The 19,121-nt window shown below is 38.2% G+C and overlaps 2 protein-coding genes across 2 annotated transcripts; both read right to left on the bottom strand.

The window, feature by feature from the left end:
- Positions 1-1,268: 1,268 nt before the first annotated feature.
- On the bottom strand, positions 1,269-4,329 carry LOC122078520 (succinate dehydrogenase assembly factor 2, mitochondrial-like). Its single transcript, XM_042644536.1, has 5 exons — positions 4,138-4,329; positions 3,948-4,043; positions 3,679-3,805; positions 1,753-1,821; positions 1,269-1,660 (listed from the first exon to the last, which is right to left on the bottom strand). The coding sequence occupies exons 1-5, from the start codon at positions 4,236-4,238 to the stop codon at positions 1,514-1,516; spliced, it is 540 nt and encodes a 179-aa protein (XP_042500470.1). The 5' UTR covers positions 4,239-4,329; the 3' UTR covers positions 1,269-1,513.
- Positions 4,330-6,955: 2,626 nt separating this feature from the next.
- On the bottom strand, positions 6,956-18,198 carry LOC122079705. Its single transcript, XM_042646386.1, is given in 5 exon segments — positions 6,956-8,365; positions 14,147-14,366; positions 14,471-14,627; positions 14,630-15,038; positions 16,661-18,198. Coding segments are annotated over 5 exon segments (3,369 nt in total). The 5' UTR covers positions 17,903-18,198; the 3' UTR covers positions 6,956-7,024.
- Positions 18,199-19,121: the final 923 nt, after the last annotated feature.

The following is a 19,121-nucleotide window of genomic DNA, read 5'->3' as shown; positions in this document are numbered from 1 at the left end:
TAATAATTTTTTAACCCAAATCGAGTATACTCCTTGGCAGTTCCGATCATAATCGGTTCCAAAAAACCTAGAAGTGGCCCTTCAGGTCTAAAACCTATTCTTAAAATAATAAAAAATAAAAAATTCTCTAAAACTTGGATGGATTTAGATCCTTCTCAACGATTTTTCCTCTAATCTCTCACATGAAAGCAGTCCAACGCCTGAGCATGAAGCCTCAAGCTTGCATGTTGTTGGAGAGCTGCTACAGTGAGTCATCGGAGTGGATACCAATCCCTAAACCTAACGTTCTAGTCCCAAAAACCTTAAGAGAGTTGGGCCAGTCCGATTTGGCTTATCCAATTCAACCGATTTGATTCTAAATTTTGATTTAAGCTATATGCATCCCTCAATCAAGCCAATTAATGGGTTACCCTCGTGCTTCACTAAAAACGAGAGGTGTCGATTGATTATAATATGGGCAAAGATATCAATGCAAGAATGGGGAATTTTGTGTTCACACTTCACGTTGACACTCTGTTTTGATATCCATGCTAAAATATCTGTCACTAGTCTTCTGTTTTTTTCGGTGTAGCTTTCTCTTTTGGCATCGTGAGAAATCTCCACCCACATAAATTATAGGAAAAGAAAGTATTCTCTAAGCAAGTGGATATATAAGAATGCTCTAATAAGGACTTTTTATTAGAGGACAATGAAATCATTTCATATCAAAATGAGAAAAGAGATAGATACAGAAGTATTACTGTATTAGATATTAGATATAAAGGCTAAAACATATAAAATAATACTATTACCTTCATTGGAAAAATAATTATATGCTATTCTCGATAGTTTATGAAGCCTAAAGAGAAGTGAATTATTCCAATCCTTGGGGTGTCCCAAGGATTACAACATAGCAGCCAAATTTTTTCCCAAGAAAAGGTTGTGTCCACATATACAATACCAAGTTTTAGTTTGACACAATCTACCCAACACAAGAAGGCACTTGCCACTTGGTGCAGAGAATGTAACGAACACTGTCGGGCGCAGGTTTAATTGGTCGAATCGGCCAATCCAGTTGCCAATTCCGCTTATTTGAACCCTGACCGGGATACAACTCTGTCAGTTTAACTGACAACTCGATGAAAAACACCAATTCTGGACGGGACCAAATTGAAGTGAGGGGATTAGAACTATTTTCAAACAACATGATTTTCATCCCTCGAGGATCCAAACAAGTAGAACCCCACAAATTATATACCACTCCAGAGACTTATTAGCCAATAGAAGTATTGATCAAACCATACTGTACATTCTTAATTATCATAAAACAGAAATCTTGAATACAAATCTTCTATTCTCAATAGCTTCAACCTTCAATATGTAACACGACTCACCACGTACTTAGCAACTTTATATCACTATCTTGATATATTTCCACCAGAGATTATTATTATTTGCTTAGTTATGGAAAGGCATCCTTATTCGTGACTAATTGCGAAATGTAATTCCTTCCACTTCAATGGTAAATCAAGGTTTACTGGTTTCCTGAAATGGGGCTGTCCCGAGCCTTCTTTGTGTCATCCCATCCTCTTACCCACGGTTGTCCAGGTAGTGCCCTTGTCTCGGGGGCAGAATGGCTATCAAGGTTGTTCATAACCTTGTCACGGACAGCCGAGAACACCTGCATTAACAGTTGAATTCTATATAAGAAATGTAGCAAGAAGCAAACACAAAACACCTGAATTGGCATCAGTCAGTCATTATATTTTTCACCGGATTGCTGTTCACTGCCTCCGGTGGTTGCTCCTGTCCAGTTAGCCACTTCCATAGATCGGGGTTTTCCTGAGGAACAAGGACAAAATGGATAACATCCAAGAGGGTTAAAAGTTTTCAAATGAACCATGCAATAAAATACCAAGGCAGCTAAGGCAGCTCTCCTAGAGAATTTTGACAATTTATTCACCCTATTAATTTTATTATCACTATGTCAGGAACATAAATCAGTTTCTCAGGTAAACACACACACACAGAGATAGAGGCCGCTGGGATCCTAAATCAACTTGAATGTCACATTTTCACCAAGGTAGCTATCCATCAGACATGAGGAAACATGTTCTTTTCTTATCTTTTGATGAATTCAGAAAATGGATCAGAGATTAGAAGCCAGACCAGACTGAGCATGAGAAAAGGGCTCTCAAAGAGAGAACTAGCTTATTTCAAAACCAAAGATACATCTTTTCTAACTTATGTATAACCCAGGCATGTATCAATCAATGGAGAACAGGTGAGCCTTGCCAGTTCAAGCAATAAACCATTTTCTCATTTTCTTTTCTTCCACTTTGGCTTAGCAGATATCACCTGGTCAACTCACCAATGTCACCAGCCTAATGCAGGTCCAAGAAATTAGTTAAAACCAAATTTTCAATTAGCTGGAGTTTTTCTCCTAGGGGTCATTGGGTTAGATATGAAGTAAAGTGAAACATGTAAATTTGAAGTATGTCTACCGCCAATTCTGAGTATTTTTCCCTCCCTTCTACCCCTTTACTTATTTCTGTCTCTTTTTATTTTAAATCTTCGTCTTCTCCTTCCTTTTTTAATTCTCCTTTTTTCCCTTTCCCCCTCAATCAGGTCTGGGCACCCTGAGGCCCTTGACACTTAAAACTTAAGTCCCATGTATGGGGTAGAGTCCTTGACAACTACACCCATGTTAGGATTAGAAGATTATGAAAAGACTCAACCCAACCTATATTCTCACAAGTTCTTTGGAAACCAGTTAAGGGTCTAAATTGGCCATCTTTCCAGCATCTATACTCAATTTCTCAAAGTTATGAAAAGGTAAGAGATCAGGAAAATTATTACATTGCTTTCCAAGTTTCAGGTCAATTTTTCTTAATAATGTGAATCTAAGAATAGTTACAAGCAAACTCAGATTGCAAGATGGACACCTCATATGTACTAATGAAGAATAGATTATAGAACTACAGCCTAAAATTGGGCGGCCATTATGCCTCCCACTCTATCACTCGTTTTCACTGTTACTATTGATTGATGAAACCCTAAGTTTCAAAACCAATTGCTTGATGAAGTGTGCAACCTTCTAGTCCTCATCCTGTCATTCAGCAAGTTATCGTCCACCTTCCTTCTTCTCGTTGTTATTAAATTCTTCTTGTTATTCTTATTATCTTAGGACTGGGATTGAGCAAGTTGCTCCTACTACAAGTAGGCATATTAATCCTACATACATAATCTGAGAGCCAATAAAGATATTCTAGTCAGAAAAACTGGGACATGAGCTTCAAATGTGAGAGGTACTGATCTTCGATACCACTACACTATGCCATCTATTGCAATTGGGCTGTCAGGTGGAGGTCAGGCCAGCAACTTAACCCTGGTCCAATAAAAGAGTGCACGAGAAGGCTCAAACCAAGCACCATTTCATGGGGTATACGGGATTTTATGGCATTATAACATAATCAAAGTTTCTTCGGGAGTACAATATTCTCAGAACAGTTAAAATGCCGTAAAATGGAAATTCTAGATTAACCAGCACGCTACAGAGATGAACGGTGAAAGAATAAATGAACAGGAACTCAAAGCTATCTGTTTGTGAGGGTGCAAAGGCATAGAGTTGCCTTTACCAACCAAAACTATAAAAGAAGAACGAACAACAACATATAATAAAGAGTAACACAAATTTACCAGGTCGAGAACATCCACGAGGGATTTGATACGAGTTTCGTCCATGGAGAATATATGCTGCTCCACCCAGCTTCCCAAAACCAAATCCAATTCCAGAAACCCACGTTGTTTGCTTCGATACAACAATCTATGCAGAACAGAAAAAACGTCAAAAAACTAAAGACAAGAGAGAAATTACGCCCTTGAACGAACAGGATACTGCTTCTGAGATGAAATCAAATAAAAATTCAAGAGCTAAATTAGGGCAATAGGGGAAGAGAATGAAAAACCTGTTAAAGATACGCCTTTTGTTTTCTTCATTGGAAAGATCAATGTCGAACGACTGGGTATCAGAAGAAAAGCGAGAAATCGAACCCAAGTGAGACCTGTAAGAGCGAGAAAGAAGAAACAAAAAATTTGAATCAACAGAGAAATGATTGGTGGCCGAAGCTGGTGATTAGAAAATTTAAAATCCCTAACCTAAGAGGAGCGATGGCATTTAAAGTCCGGTTATAAGGAAGTGCAGTCGAGTTCAGGGTTTGGCGGAGGCACAACAGAGCCCTTCTCGCAGTGGTCGCCATTTTTGTACATAAGCCTCCTGCTACTGATTTTCTCCAATCTGCCAACCGAGAATTTCGGAAAGAAATTTCATCGACGCCCTTTAATTTCAGAACGAAGGGTACCGTGGCAAATTTGGAAGCACAATTTTGCTAACTCAATGTTGACACGTGATGAATGTTCAAACCGCACGTTGTGCAAACTCGGCACCCCAACCATGAGTCCATGACAGCTGAGTCCGATCACAATTGAACTAGAAAAATTAGGCCTTTTTTGGTATACATTTTTTTAATAGATTTTAAAAGTAGAATACAGAAAAAGATTGAATTTCATAGTTCAAGTCAGAAAACTTGAGCATGGTATCCGGGTCAGTTTACATCTTGACTAATCTTTGAGAAGACTAGTGTAATAATTCATCGCCACGGTTTACAGATACACATATGGAAAATCGAACCTGAGATCCTATGTATATCTACACAGTCTCCAATTATGCATCCTATCCACATAATTCGGCTTGATTTCCCTAAACTCTAAATAAATTTTACCTAAAAAAATCTAAATAAAAAAAAATATATATATATTTGGGTACAAAATAGAAAATTAATAAACATGGAATATGCAACCTCAATCAATTTATTTAATATTTATTAGAAAAAAACCCCTATTATTATACTTATTATTTTGAATTTATTAAAAAATTGGAGAAGGTATATAATAGGTTCATTCACAAAATTGCAAAGACACTAGCCATGTGACGTGGACAGTAAAGAGAGATTTACTATAAAAAAAATTAAAAAACAAACAAACAAATAAAGTTGTAATCACCTCGGCTGCAAACAAGTTCCATTTATTTTTTAGTTTTCTAACATTATAAAAGTAAAGAAAATACAATAATTTCAAGAAATAAAAGATTTCATGGGGGATATAGATTCTATGATCCCTAGTCCTTATTATACAATTAGTGATTTTTTTTTTTTTTAAATACATCATAAGGAATTACCCAAGGAGACTTTACTCACGTACACAAAGGGACTTTAGCTCAGTATCTTTTATTTGAAGGGAGAAAGCCAAATTATTTCCATAATTTGTCATGTTTCATATAAATAGATATCTTGTACAAGACAAAGTGATATTCAAATTTTGCCGGCAGAAGAAGAGGGTAATAAGTTAAGACTTATTAACACGTGAGCCCAACTTCCATTGGTTCCTTCTTCTAAAATGGTCAATCCATTTAAGAGTGTTAAAACTAAACGAAACCATTTATCAAAATCAAAACGAACCGTTTACATTGAAAACATGAAACCATCTAATAAAATGGTTTGGTTTTTATTATAGAATAAAATTATTTAATAAATGATTCGATTTTGATTTTAATACAATGATCTATTCATAAAGGAATTCTCTAAACTTACAGTATTCCCCATGCTTTCTCATAAAACATTCTTTATTCACTCTCTTAGGGAAGACAAATAAACAATAAAAAAATCAGATGGCATGGAGAATGCCTTAGGCTTAGAGAGTCTTTTCTCATTACACAAATATCACCCTCACGGATCTTCGACATCCTCATGGCATCACCTTACATTGAAGAGAGTGTTTATATTTTTTCTAAAAACAATTATCCAAAATGCAAAGAAGTGGAATATATTTATATCAGAAAATATGTTTTTTCCTCTTTATATAAGAATATATTTATATTAAATATTTATGATTTTTTTGGGAGAAGGATAGGTATGCCGCCGATATCAAGTATGCTAACGGATAGCACCAATAGGAATACATGATGGAGTATCATTCAAGCAGGATATGAGGGCCATTTCAGAAAAAAGGAAGAGAGAGATAGACACAATGAATGCTAGCATACTTGATATCGGCGGCATACCCAACCTTTTCCCGATTTCTTTTTACGCAAATAGGTTATTGGGTGCAACAAAGGATAAAATAATTATAAAAAATAATAATAATAATAATTAAACCTAAAGGTATTTCTATCCGATTGAAATCAGCCTCCGTCGATATCGGACAATCCCAACCCCGATTGCATCTTCTCAAACCTAGTTCTGCACAGCTCCCTTATTTCAAACTGTTATTTTCGAAGTCAAATTCCCCGCATAATAATATGAAACTTCATTGTACTGAAACTAAAAACAAGGTAGAGACCAGTTAGTCCTACTTGCTCACAAAGCAAAGCCACATCGAAGATTTCCATACCACTTTGCAAGAGCTCATCCATAGGAACCACCCAGGGAAAATAACACCATTCCAATCTTTCCCACTGTATTTTGGCAATCACACCAAAAAGAAGGTGGGGGAGAGAGATTTGTGTTTTCTTTTTTTACACAGTAATGTCATCATCATTAACCCCAGGGTAGCCGAATTGATAAGTAACTTTCACCTCAAAAAGCGTTTGGTTCTGAATTCGACGAGTCTTACGTCCTTGGGTCCACTCACATGGGGTGTTTAGTGCTCTTCACTATTTTCAATGAAGAGCAAGCCAAAGTCCTGGATACCGGTTGTTACAGAGAGGGAAAAAAAAAAGTAATGTCATCATCAAATGTTTCAAAAAAGCCTGACCAAACACCAAAAACCAACTTCAGAGTATTGGCACCTGAACATGAAACTCGGGAAACAGACGATCAACATATCATAACACAAAGTAACAATCTAGTCCACCATTGAATCATTCTTCAGTGTGGAATGCAAAAACAGAATTGAATAATGAAGAAAAGAGACCACTGGGGGAAAAAACTTTGGACTCTTGTTCTTTTGAAAATTTGATACCAACATATTTCAGAGTATATTCTCTCACCTAAATATATTTCAGTCCTTTAATATGTAATTGTCTTGAAATTAGATACTGTACAAAGGAATAAGTAATTCCTAGTAGCCCCAATATCTTAACCTTTATCACATCTGTGATAATCACAGATGGTAGATTAAGAGGCATTGTGATCAATGGAATTGAGTTTGTCTGCCTAGTGTAGCTCCAGACAAAACAGTTGAATAGGATGTGGCTAGGGAAAGTAAGGACAAGGAGAGCTGCGTTCTTGACTGCAAAGAACCAGTCTAGCCCTCCAATCTCCAGGCCCCACCCAGCATTCCCATGCCAGACTTCTTCCCATATCCTGTACAAAGCAGTCAAGACTAGGTAAACTGAGATGACCACTGTCATGGGGAAATACCTTTGCCTGTCCCCAAACCCAGCAATGAAGTCTGAATCTTGGTTCAGGAGCAGTAAGATTGGTGCCAGGAAGAATATTGAACGATTGGAGCCGCCAGTCAGGTTAATGTTCAAAATCAGGCAAATAGCAAAGCACATAATAGTCGCAACATTACCAATGGCTGGCATCCAGGCACCATCTGCAGCCACCCGCTTGACTGTGAGAGTCGGCACAGTTGAGGCCCTCCTCTGTTGCATCAGCCTAAGTTTTGGAGGGAATGCAGCTGAGGTACTCCGACCCGATTGATTGTGAATCCCACTCCTGTCATGGGCCCTCTCCTGTATTAATGAAGCCAGCTCAAACTTTATCTCCAGCGCAATAACCATGAAAATTGAAGCATATAACCCGAGAAGCGATGTCCTTGCTCCCTCTACTGCCAATAGCATGGAGAGCTTGTTGTCTTCATCAGCCACTCCAGCTCCACCGTCAAGGATGTCTTTGACTCTTAACAGGCCCTCCAAAAGGTATGTAACTGGGAAGAGAGCAACTATCAGAGCAAATACCCATGGCAGGAGCCTTGTGCTTGAAGCAGATGGGATATGGGTGAAGACCACAAAGACTGTAGTACAGACCAAGGTTGCCACAATAAAGGCATGCAGGATTGTCACTTGCAGGAAATATTCAGCAGATATGTAGATTCCTAGTTCTATACCAACCCCAACTGCATAAAATGCTCTCAACTCAACAATGTACTTGATGGGAATGAAGGAGGTAAATGCTGCCAGTGTGAGGAGGATTGTCAAGATTAGAAGCCATGATGGCCATGTAGGTTTTGAGGCCACAAAACCATAGATGGAGATGTCATCAGCAGATTGATGAGCAGCCCTAACCAAGTTTGGCTGGAGAGCCCAGGATAGAGGAATTGGTGGCTGCAGCAGGACAAACAACAGGCCCGTTGCCACCACAAGCACTAAGCATCTCTTTGCTGACTGCATAGGAAGCAAATAAGGCACTCTGAATTAGATTAGCATAAAACATTTACTCAATGGCATAGGCCTAAAAAATGAAACAAGCACAACAGTTGATGTCTGATTCAGACAATTAAAATGAGAAAAGGACTGTTTACCCCCCACAACACACCACTCCCAAGAAAATTCCCTCAAAGAAAAAGTGAAAAGGATTTGGAGGTGATAAAGAATTATTTCAATGATGAAATGAATGTCAGGGATATTCTATAATTATTGACATGAAGTGTTGACCAATAAATAGGCCTATAAGGGTTACAAGGGTTTACAAAGATACCGCAAGTTTTGTGCTGCAAATTTTAATTAGAATTTTGAATGATGCAGGTCTCTTTTTTGGTCTGGTTATGTTTTTGCAGCGGAGCGATAGGAACTGCCCACTCCTCTATTTTTAATTGCATTGTGACATTCTACTGTGCTAAAAGGAGGTAATATACTGATATCTTGACCACTGATACCCTTGGCACCCATGAGGGACTCCACCCCCACCATGTGGCTGAATTCTTTCCCTCGCTAATGAATGGTCGAAAACAATAAATAAAGTTTATAAAGAATAGTAATTTTCCAGGAAAATATTTTATGATGAAACAGAATGCGCCTTCATTCAACATTGGACGATAATCTATTTGCTGGATCATCTTTCTTCTTCTAGCTTTGTTTTTGTCGTTGTGTCATAGGTAGGTGGTTTTTCCTACTCTTTAGGTTGCTGATTTTGCATTTATGCTTGGTAAAAGACTTTTGTTGGTATGAAAATCCTCCATCTGGTTGACATATGTGGTTTTTCATTTGCATTATTTCTTACTAAATGTCCTTACGATATATATATATATATATCAAGGTATCAAATTTTTTGTAAACTTGCTTTTTTATCCTTAAGGTATGACATAATTTTTTTTCCAATTAGGGTAATAGTGTCAATTTACATGTGTACTCGCATAACAATGACAACTTTTATAATGACATAATGATATGCCACTTTCAACTTATTTCTGAAACTTTTTTATACCCGTATCTTATAAACCTTGTGGAAATAAGACAAGGTGCAGTGCAATTAGGAGAAGGTGCCAAATTCTAAGTACACCTTCAGATTTCAGACACTCCCATATATATAGGGATCATCTTGTTGGTAAACTAAGAAGTTGTAACCTTCTTCCAATTCCCCCTTGTCTTAGTCTCAAAAGTTCTTTAAGTCTAAGTAAAAAAAGGTCTTTAAAATAATTGAAATTGACTTACCGTTGTATCATTCTCAACAGTTGTCATTGTCTTGTAGTCTTTTTAAGTATGCATGTGAAATGACAGGATTTTACCCTTGAAAAAAGAAGTGAGTTATATTAAAAGGGCAAACAAATAAGGTTTCAACTTCTTTTTCACCAGCTCTGTTTACAAAAAGATTTTCCCATATATTTATTAGAACTGCTTTGTGCTCTCCTCTGGACTGTGGACCTTAAAAATTCCATTATCTTTTTAGTTCATCTGGTTGACCAGGACAATATTTGTAAAGCTACAGTTGGTCACTAGTTGGAATTCGGTTGTGTTGGTCACACCAAGGCAGTCACCCATGAAGCTGTTTATTAGATGCACCCAGAAGGCCCACCCTAATCCCACCCATTTTAAACTTGCCAAACCAAAAATTAAACCAAGAAAACCACTTAAACTACAGAATTATCTGAGACCCCAACATGCTAGAAATACATTTCATGCAACATACATGAGCCATAACATGTAAAACGTGTGTCCTCAGGCCGAGGGTGTTAAGGCTACCTAAATACAACAGAAGATTCCTTTCCTCCTTTTTCTTCTTCTTCTATCTTTTTTCTTTTCTTTTCTTTTTTTTTTTTTTTTTGGGGGTGGGGGGGGGGTAGTGGGGGTTGGGAAGAGATTTAAACTGATGGTAACCACCAATCCATAAGAGGATAACCCATCACCTACCATGGAAGAAAATACTGTCAACCCAAGCCCATAATTACTGGACTTGTAATGATGCAGGTAGATTTACAAAACCAGCAGGCAACAAGCACATTAAACAACAAAAAATAAGAAAATAAAAAAGAAGAAAGAAAGAAAGAAAAAATGACAAGGGCTTGCTCAATGCTCACGATGAAAAAAACTATGGTTTGGCCACAAAACCACTTGGAAAGAGAACCATTCCTTAACCGTAACCAAAGGCCAAACCACTTCACTTAGAATATGCTGTTTATAATGCAAGGCAATAACTAGGCCCCTAATTCCTTACACAAATTTAACGTTTTGACTCTCATTAGAATTCCTAATTTGCCCCCAGCTACAATTTTACCAACTTACAAACAAATATAATAACTTAAGAAGAAAACAAAAGTCTATTAATCTAACCAAACTTACTAAAATGGTAATCCCATCAAAAACTGAAACTCCTGTGGAAAATTGATCACAACTTTCCTAACATAGAATGGAATTGCAAGTGGGGCTGCTTTAAATGGATCTTAAAGATTTCATCGCAATTGGGGAAAACACACTTATTTTCGTATGTTCCCAAACAACATGTTTCAATGTAACTGTGTGGTTAAACTAAGTGGTTTAAATAAGTCCTTATTTAATAAGCACTTATTCATAAAGCAATCCTAGCTAAATGACCCTTGAATGAAAACCCCAATAAAATTTCCATTCCTTCGCCATCAGTGCGTCAGGTTGACAGTGCACTTATTATAAAAACCATAACCCGTCAATCTTTTTGCATGGATTGACAGGCTTTCAGCCCACTTATTATAATTAGTCATAACTCGGTTTGTGAGTTCCCGAATTTCTCCTATATCCTACCTAGGATTAGGATCACTTGTGATTCTAGTCTTACATCACTCACCATCATTAACCCTAGTTTCTATTTGGTAAACTGAACTGAGAAGTGAGTTTTGGAAGAGAAACGGGTGGGTTCTTTTCCTTCTTCTTCTTCTTTTTTTTTTTTTTTTTTTTTTTTTGGGCAGGGGGGGTGGGGGTGGGCGTGGGTGTGGTTTGTGGGGGTGGGGGGACCCTTGATGGTTGCAAGAAATGTGGAAAATCAGAGAATCAGGAGTACTGCTCACCTAGGTTTTACGGAACACCCTAAATAGTCAAAGTTGCCTTTAATCCATCAACTTTCCACTCAAACTGGCAAGACATCGAGTTAGGGCCCGTTTGATTTTGTTTTCAGAAATGGTTTTTTTGTTTTTCAGTGCTCAGAAATAGGAAAACACCCTAAAAACTGTTTGATTTTTATGTTTCGTTTCACTTGTTTTTGGAAACAGAAATAGAAATTTATTCCTGTTTCTGTGTCTGGAAATAGGAATGGAGAAACAAGTTACTTGTTTTTCTGTTTGTTGAAACAAGTGGGAGAGAAAAATTATTGAAAAACCGATGCTTCATTCGACCTACCCAACCCATTGAAACTTCTCGTTCAAAATTTTGGCTCTTCCCTGCTACCCAAAGGTGGCTGCTCTCACACACAAATCAGACAAGGCATTTGAGAAACAACCAATCAGTGCATAGAAGCTCAATGAAGGGCCGTCGGTGTCGGAGGACTGTTGTATGGTGGAGGAAGTGGCACCGGTTGTACCGGAAATGGACGATCCCTCACTTCCGTTGATGACATTCAAAGCTTGGTTTCTGGGTGTTACTTCTTGTGTTATGATTATGATCCTTCGCCAACATCAACAGATCGGTTGTAGCCCCTGATTCATCTCGCATATGGTTTAATTTAAAAATAAATTAATAAATAACCTTAAAACTCGTAGAAATCAGTGGCGGTGTTAGGTGTTTTCAGTCGCCGGTTTTGGCCATCGATAGTAGCCATATGATCTGCAAAATCTGTTCGTCCTTCTCTGGTATTCAGACACGTCGGAAGAAGCTTTACTGACCGCTGCCAAGGGTGGCTTTGATCCTGCAGATCAATGCGCTTCATAGGTTTCGGCCATATGTTTTGGGGTCGGAATTTTGACCTTCTGATCTGTTGAAGGGGGGCTGGTAAAATCCTAGCATAGCAGACCCAACAGAGAATTTCAAGTTTTAGGGAGAAGCTTCAGCTTGAATCCAGGAACCTTCAAGATGAAGGAGCATGTGATCGTCACTATTTTTGCTAACTGTGCCTTATAGAGGTGGAGATGCCTACTCTATCGGTGCCATTGCGGTTATGAAGGCTTACTACAAACAGAGCTTGAGTTTCATTTGTCTCCTCTCCTTGTTCTGAGCACAAGGGTTGGTAATGGAAATCTTGTTGGGGCTTTTTCTTGTTTGGGGGTATGAATCATTTTCTTCTCTGCTACTGGTTTGGACTTTGGATTGAAGGGTTGGACCGTTGGATAATGAGATTTCAAATCGTACAGGTAAATTGTATCTTTCAACTCTCTCTTCTTAATCAATCTTTGCGGAAATCATTTCCGGAAACAGATTTATCAAACACTTTTTTCAACTCCAAAAACTAATTCTTAGAACAGAAATGGGGAAATTTGTTTCTGCTGTTTCTAGACACAAACATAAGAAACAAAATCAAACGGGCCCTTAGTGTCCGACTGACTTGGGTCAAGTCTGGACACATTTCTGACAATATGAACCACCTAACTCTTGACTTGGACAGACCTTGAAAAATTGATCAACTTACATATTTGGTACGGCAACCCAGACAAGTCATTCTAGACATCAAAATTATAGTTACAATTTAGAATTTCCAATCCCAACACAAAGTTTAAAAGTGTTATGCATAGTTGCCACGGCGCAAAGGCGAACCAAGGCGGTGGAGGGTTGTCTAAGCGCTTAGGCGAGAAGGCGTCTGCCTTAAGGCGAACTAGGCGAACAAGTGTTATTTTTTATTTTTCCTATTTTCTAACATTATTTAGTAAGTTATGTATACCTTGTATCATAAAAAATCAAAATTAAGCCACATCAAGTCATTAAAAATCAACATTTAGCCACATCAAATCATAAAAAATTAACATTAAGTCATATTAAGTTATAAAAAATCAACATTTAGAGAAATGCTCTTATTCTATAATAAGTTTGACTAGTCAAATGATTTTACTTTTACATGAGACTTTTTGTATTAGTTATAATATAAAACCAGCTTTCTAACAAGTCTAAGATTACTTAAATCTGAGTTGCAATGATAAAGTTATGCTTTAGTCAAACTTATTTTTAAGTGCGCGAATACTGTTAAAATCGCCTGAATGAAAATAATTTTATGAATATCAAAACAAAATATTTTTTTACCGGACTTTTGGTTTTTAGCAATGTTTTAACATGATAGAATTTATAAAATTTTCATAATTGAGAAAAAACCCTAGCATTTAAAAGTTGAAAATCGTCCCTATAACCAAAATCCAGTTTTTGTTCTTGGACTGGGGGGTTGACTTTTTATCCTTTTGGAATTTGATTTTTAAACTATTTTTATTGGATTCAAATAGGGGGTATTTGCTTATTTATGAATAATATCTTAAGTAAATGAAATAATAAAATATTATTTCATTTACTTGAATGATATTTGGCATAAATAAGTGCCGAAACACAAGGCAACATGCAGTGCAACAAGGCGGCTGTCGCCTAGGCCCCAGGCAAACCGCCTGGACGCCTAGTCGTCGCCTAGGCGACGCCTTGACAACTATGGTGTTATGTTCCACTAAATTTCAGTTAATAGGGTCATGATATGAATGAGGCAACTTAAAGTCACAAATCATTTCAAGGTCTCTCTATATATATATATATATATATATATATGCAGAGCAAGGCAACAATAGCGAAAAGTAGTACCTGAACGTGAGAAAAGTGAAGAGCTACTATGGGGATGCAAGCCAATCCCGTCAAAACAATACAGAAACCTAAAAATAGGCTGTCAGATGGAGTTCTTCCATTCCACCATTGAAGAGCTTCAAAAATTGTTTTACGACAAAGCCAGGCAGAAAAAGCCACAACAATCGCATGAGCATAACCTTGCCAAGGTCTCATTTTTGAACCCACTTTTGATCTCCCCCTGCAAGTCCAAGTAAGATATAGATTAAGTAGATGTATATATTGAATTAAAGAAGCATAGAAAGAAGATAGAACAAATAAGAGGCAAGAAGCACAAGTCAATACTTGTAAAGAAGCAATGGAGGCGAAATGGCCAACAACAGAACAGCCGATGCCCATAAAACAGACTTTGATGTAACAAAGAGCATAGCCAGCTTTGAAGAATACAGACAAGTCAAGATCCAGACAGCCTTAGGTCCAAGACGATTATCAACAACCAGTTCAGCAAAGCCAGGCCCAAACAAGTTGTCAAAATAACCATGTAACTTGGGTACATCACTTCATCATCCAACCCATAATAGTACATACTGGAATTATTGTAAAAACAATTCTCAATGTAGCAAAGTAGCAGTGCATGGCTGATCAGACCAACCTCAGTCAGGAAACGAAATTTTGGTGGAAGAATAGAAAAACCGGGAACAGTCATAGCCAGGATTACGCTTGCGACTATCAGCTTACAGAACAGTTTCATAGAGATGCCAGCCAACGAAATGTTGAGATCCCAGAAATTATGCATAACAAACCATGCAACCATCAAGCTCGCAAGCAAGACAAACGTAAAGTATGAAGGCAAGTTTTTCTTCGTGAAAAAATGAGCCAAGTAAAATCCAGAGACCAAAGGAAGGGGAAGAAACTACAAAATCAAAGAAGACAAGTAACTTTAGTGGGAGCAATTTGATGCACGTGGAGATGAAATTCCCCACCCCCCCAAAAAAAAAAAAAAAAACTGAGAATCAAGGTAAAATTTGTTCACCCATTAAAATAATAAATATCCAAGTAAATTACACACTCAAGGATAATAATACGATGGGGTAGATAAAGTTTACCTTCAAAACCATAAGTTAGATGTTTGAGGATCATAAACATAGATTCCAGTCTTCCATGCAGCCAACGCATAGAAACAACGATGGAAGAATACACCGTAAATGTACAAATATTTCTCATGAGCTAGATCCATTATAGCAAATAAGTTCTTTTCAATTTAATGTATTGCATTCCCTAATTTCATAAATATTATTGAGTGTGTATATATATATATATATATATTTAGAACTGCATTCTCTAATTAACAAAGCCCATAGCTTATATACAAATCATGAGCTGTTCAAGATGTGAAGGGTGGTTTAGCAGCTGGACGTCCAGTTTCACCATAATTAATGAGAATTCATATGTATCAGGTTAAAAAAACAAAAAAAAAGGAATTTATTAAAAAATAAATAATCAGAAAAAGCACATCCAGCTGCCCCCCCCCTCCCCAACACACACACACACACCAAGAGCTACTTGCCTGCTCAATAGAAATGAACAAACTCTCTCGTTAGAGGGACAGGCATAAGTATATGCTTCATATATTAAGCAACTTGTTGAATCAAAAGAGTTAATTACCCCCCCCCCATTAAGGAAATCCAAAGCTAATTACCTTCCTTGAAAGAAAAAAATGAAAGGAGTGACTAGGAGAAAAAATCTAATATGTATTTTCAGCATACTTAAATGTAATAAAAATATGAAAATAAAAGAATTGGAAGCCACCAAACATCTTTGTTTTGAAAAAGCACCAAATCTTATGTAATTCATGTCGTCCTTGCTCCCTAACCCTTGGTTGTAGGTTTTATATTCACGATCCTTTTACTAAAGAGGAACAATGGAAGAAATGAGGAGGGGATTTTAGTTTTAAAATTAATAAAAAGTTTAGGTCACTAAACATCCTTCTTAGCAAATTTGGCTGGACAACTAAGTCGAATATAAATTGAACAACTAAGACAATATCCAGAGTTCAAGTGAATAATCATCAGCTCAAATGACTCTGCACAGGCTGATTACCATAGCTTTTGAACAAAAGTGGGTCTGACAGATGAAACCTGCCATATGAGAAATGCTCTATAGGCTTCCCCTTTTCAGAACTTAGCAATTCGATTTGATGGGAAATAAATTTAAGTAAACAATGAATCTTATAACTGGTGAAGAAAAAAAATTATAACAATCGCCGCAGGACATAATGGCATAATATCAATGATAAAAGGGAGGAAACCCAGCTGACAAGCAACTCAAGCTGCAACCTTATCAAACGTAGGAGACTAGATAGACATGTATTTTTACACGAGTGCAGCGATCAAGCTATACAGTAAATGAAAATCAATTCAATAATATTATGCAGATAAAGCATCCACCTAAAGTTTGCGGAGCTAGCCCATGGACGGATGCAAGACATCCAAATACACGTGAGCCAGAACAAGACAAACATTTTCAAGCGCATACCAATAAAGGGAAGCCCACGACAATTGCTCCAGCTGCACTGACCAGGATAGACAAAGCTGTGAATATTGCTGAGCTGAAAGCATCGCCAATCATACCAACGGCATAAGCACCAGCTGCAGAAGCTCCTCCTAGCATCGTAATGGTCACCATAAGATAATTCAGCGGCGGAAGCAATTGAATATACCGCCCAAAAGAATGGAAAACAATTCTGATCTCCAAACATATTACGACAACGACCAAAGCAATAGCACCGTTAACGACACGGATACTGTGCAGCTGGTGTGCATTCTTCGTGACCCACCAAAGAGCGCCCCTGGTCGAGGCATAGAGTTGGAAAAGGAAAGGAATAAAGGAAAGAAGAAACAGATCACAGACAGCAGCAGCTGAAGACAGTACCACAGCGCGGTGGGATACAATGTGAAAGAGCATAGGAAAGAATAGGAGATTCAAAGTATGGATACAGCTCTCTAGGAAGCCCAGGATGAGGGTTTCATCAGGAACTTCCCCACCATGGTAACCAGAATCTTGCTTTGACTTGAAGGATGAGGTAAGCGGGATAGAGAATAGCCAGTAGAAAACACAAGTGAAGAACATGAGAGAGTAAGCAGCGTTACTCATACCAACAGCTGAGACAGTAGCCCACGTAAACAGAGACGAAGCAACAAACGGGAGGCAAGCAAACAAAAGGCGCTCGAGAGCGAGAACAATGGAGGGGTTCTCGATCTGAATCCACTTGAATTGCAGCGACGCCCAGGCTCCAATAAAGAAGTTGGTGAGGGCGCAGAGGAAGGCCGCGAGTATGAAGAGAGGAACAGAATCAAAGGACGAGAAGAGAGACGAGCTGAAGAAGAAAGAAATCTGAGCAGCGACGAGAGAGAACCAGACACCGAAGAAGGAACCGGACTTGACACTGAGTGAATCGAGGATGTAGGCGATCATGAGACCCACGGTGAGAGTAGCGACGACGGGGGTGCCGCCTAGATCGAGGAGAAAAGCAGCGCAAGGGACGAGAGCGACAGCGATTCTAGGATTGTGGAGGAAGGAAGAAGGGGAGAAGCGAGTGTTCTTGAGGGATCTAGTGCTACTGCTTCTGCTATTGTCACTGAGACTTTTAGTGCTAGGGTTAGGGCTTCGTTCCGGTGAATATCCGCCATTGAATTTCAAGGCGGCGAAGGTCGGAGCACTGACGGAGTTGGAGATGATGGGGTGGTGGACGCGAGGTTGAAGCTCCGGCGGCATCATTTTTGCCGGGAGTAACTAGTGAGGTCCCACACCTCCTCAAACAAAAAAGAAAAAGAACCAAAACGACCAGAAAACTTTTGCTCTAAATTTTAAATAATTAATTAATCGGACGCTGCCATTTTGGATCATGGGACTTTAGTGGGCCATGGCCCCACCAGAGACCAGACCCAAATCCCGGAACAAAAATAACATGCCAGTCCGGGACCGCATCTTCAGAGATGTCAAAATCAAATTCGAACCGGTTGGACTGATCAGAAACGATCGAACAAAATCAAACCCTTATGTGATTTCCCTAGAAAGGGGATCAGATTGGCCCGCTTGGTGGTTACCGATTCAGCGGCTATGCCATATTTAATCGATCTTCCTCAATTACCAATATAATGTTGGATCAACTATTTAGGGAAAAGGGTGCTCCATGGTAGGAATTATAGCCCTCCCTTTGAAGGTCTCATAGCATTTTCATAGGACCAACAAACTATAATGTGATGTGTCAATTCAAAATCATAAGAGTCAACTCGAGAGGTGATGGGGCAAAGGCTTTCTTTCACTAAGCAAGCAACTTGGTTGGTGATCAATTGTTTCTATTAAAACTAAGATTACATGTATATTCTTTCACCAATAAAAGATTAGGAAAAAGTTTTTTCACTGATGACTAAATGACGGAACAATCCAGATGTGACCCCATTACTCCCCACCTCTCTCCCCCCCTATTGTATGTTGTCGATGGGCTATGGTGAACTGGAATTCACTCACCGTGGCTTAGGGAAATATGGTCCAAAAGATTATGTGTAAATTATTTTTCGTTGTCTCCACTATGATTAATCATGGATTCATATTTTTTTTCTTTTAAATTATCTTGGTTCATGTCAATATATTATGCTCTTAAAATTATTATATTAATAAAGTTAGTTCTTCCTGAAAAATGAAGGTTGTTGATAAAGAAAAATGAAAATTTTCTAAATAATTAACCAAACGATTGAGGAGCTCGACTAGATTTGATATGTGACCTATCTATAGAATTTTTCATCTAGTCTTAATCTTAGATGGTCAGGACGAACTCAGGATTGTGTGGATTAGGTGCACGATCCCAGGTTTGATTATCCATCTGTGCATTTGCGATTTAAGTGGAGATCATGACGGTGGGTTGTTGTGCTAGTCTCCCCGAGGATTAGTCGAGGTGCACGTGAGCTGGCCCGGACACCTTGGTTAACAAGAAAAA

Source organism: Macadamia integrifolia, chromosome 5 (genome assembly GCF_013358625.1).
Source record: "Macadamia integrifolia cultivar HAES 741 chromosome 5, SCU_Mint_v3, whole genome shotgun sequence".
In the NCBI taxonomy this organism is placed as follows: Eukaryota; Viridiplantae; Streptophyta; class Magnoliopsida; order Proteales; family Proteaceae; genus Macadamia; species Macadamia integrifolia.
The sequence above is the reverse complement of the archived record's forward strand: the minus strand, read 5'-3'. Positions and strand labels throughout refer to the sequence as shown.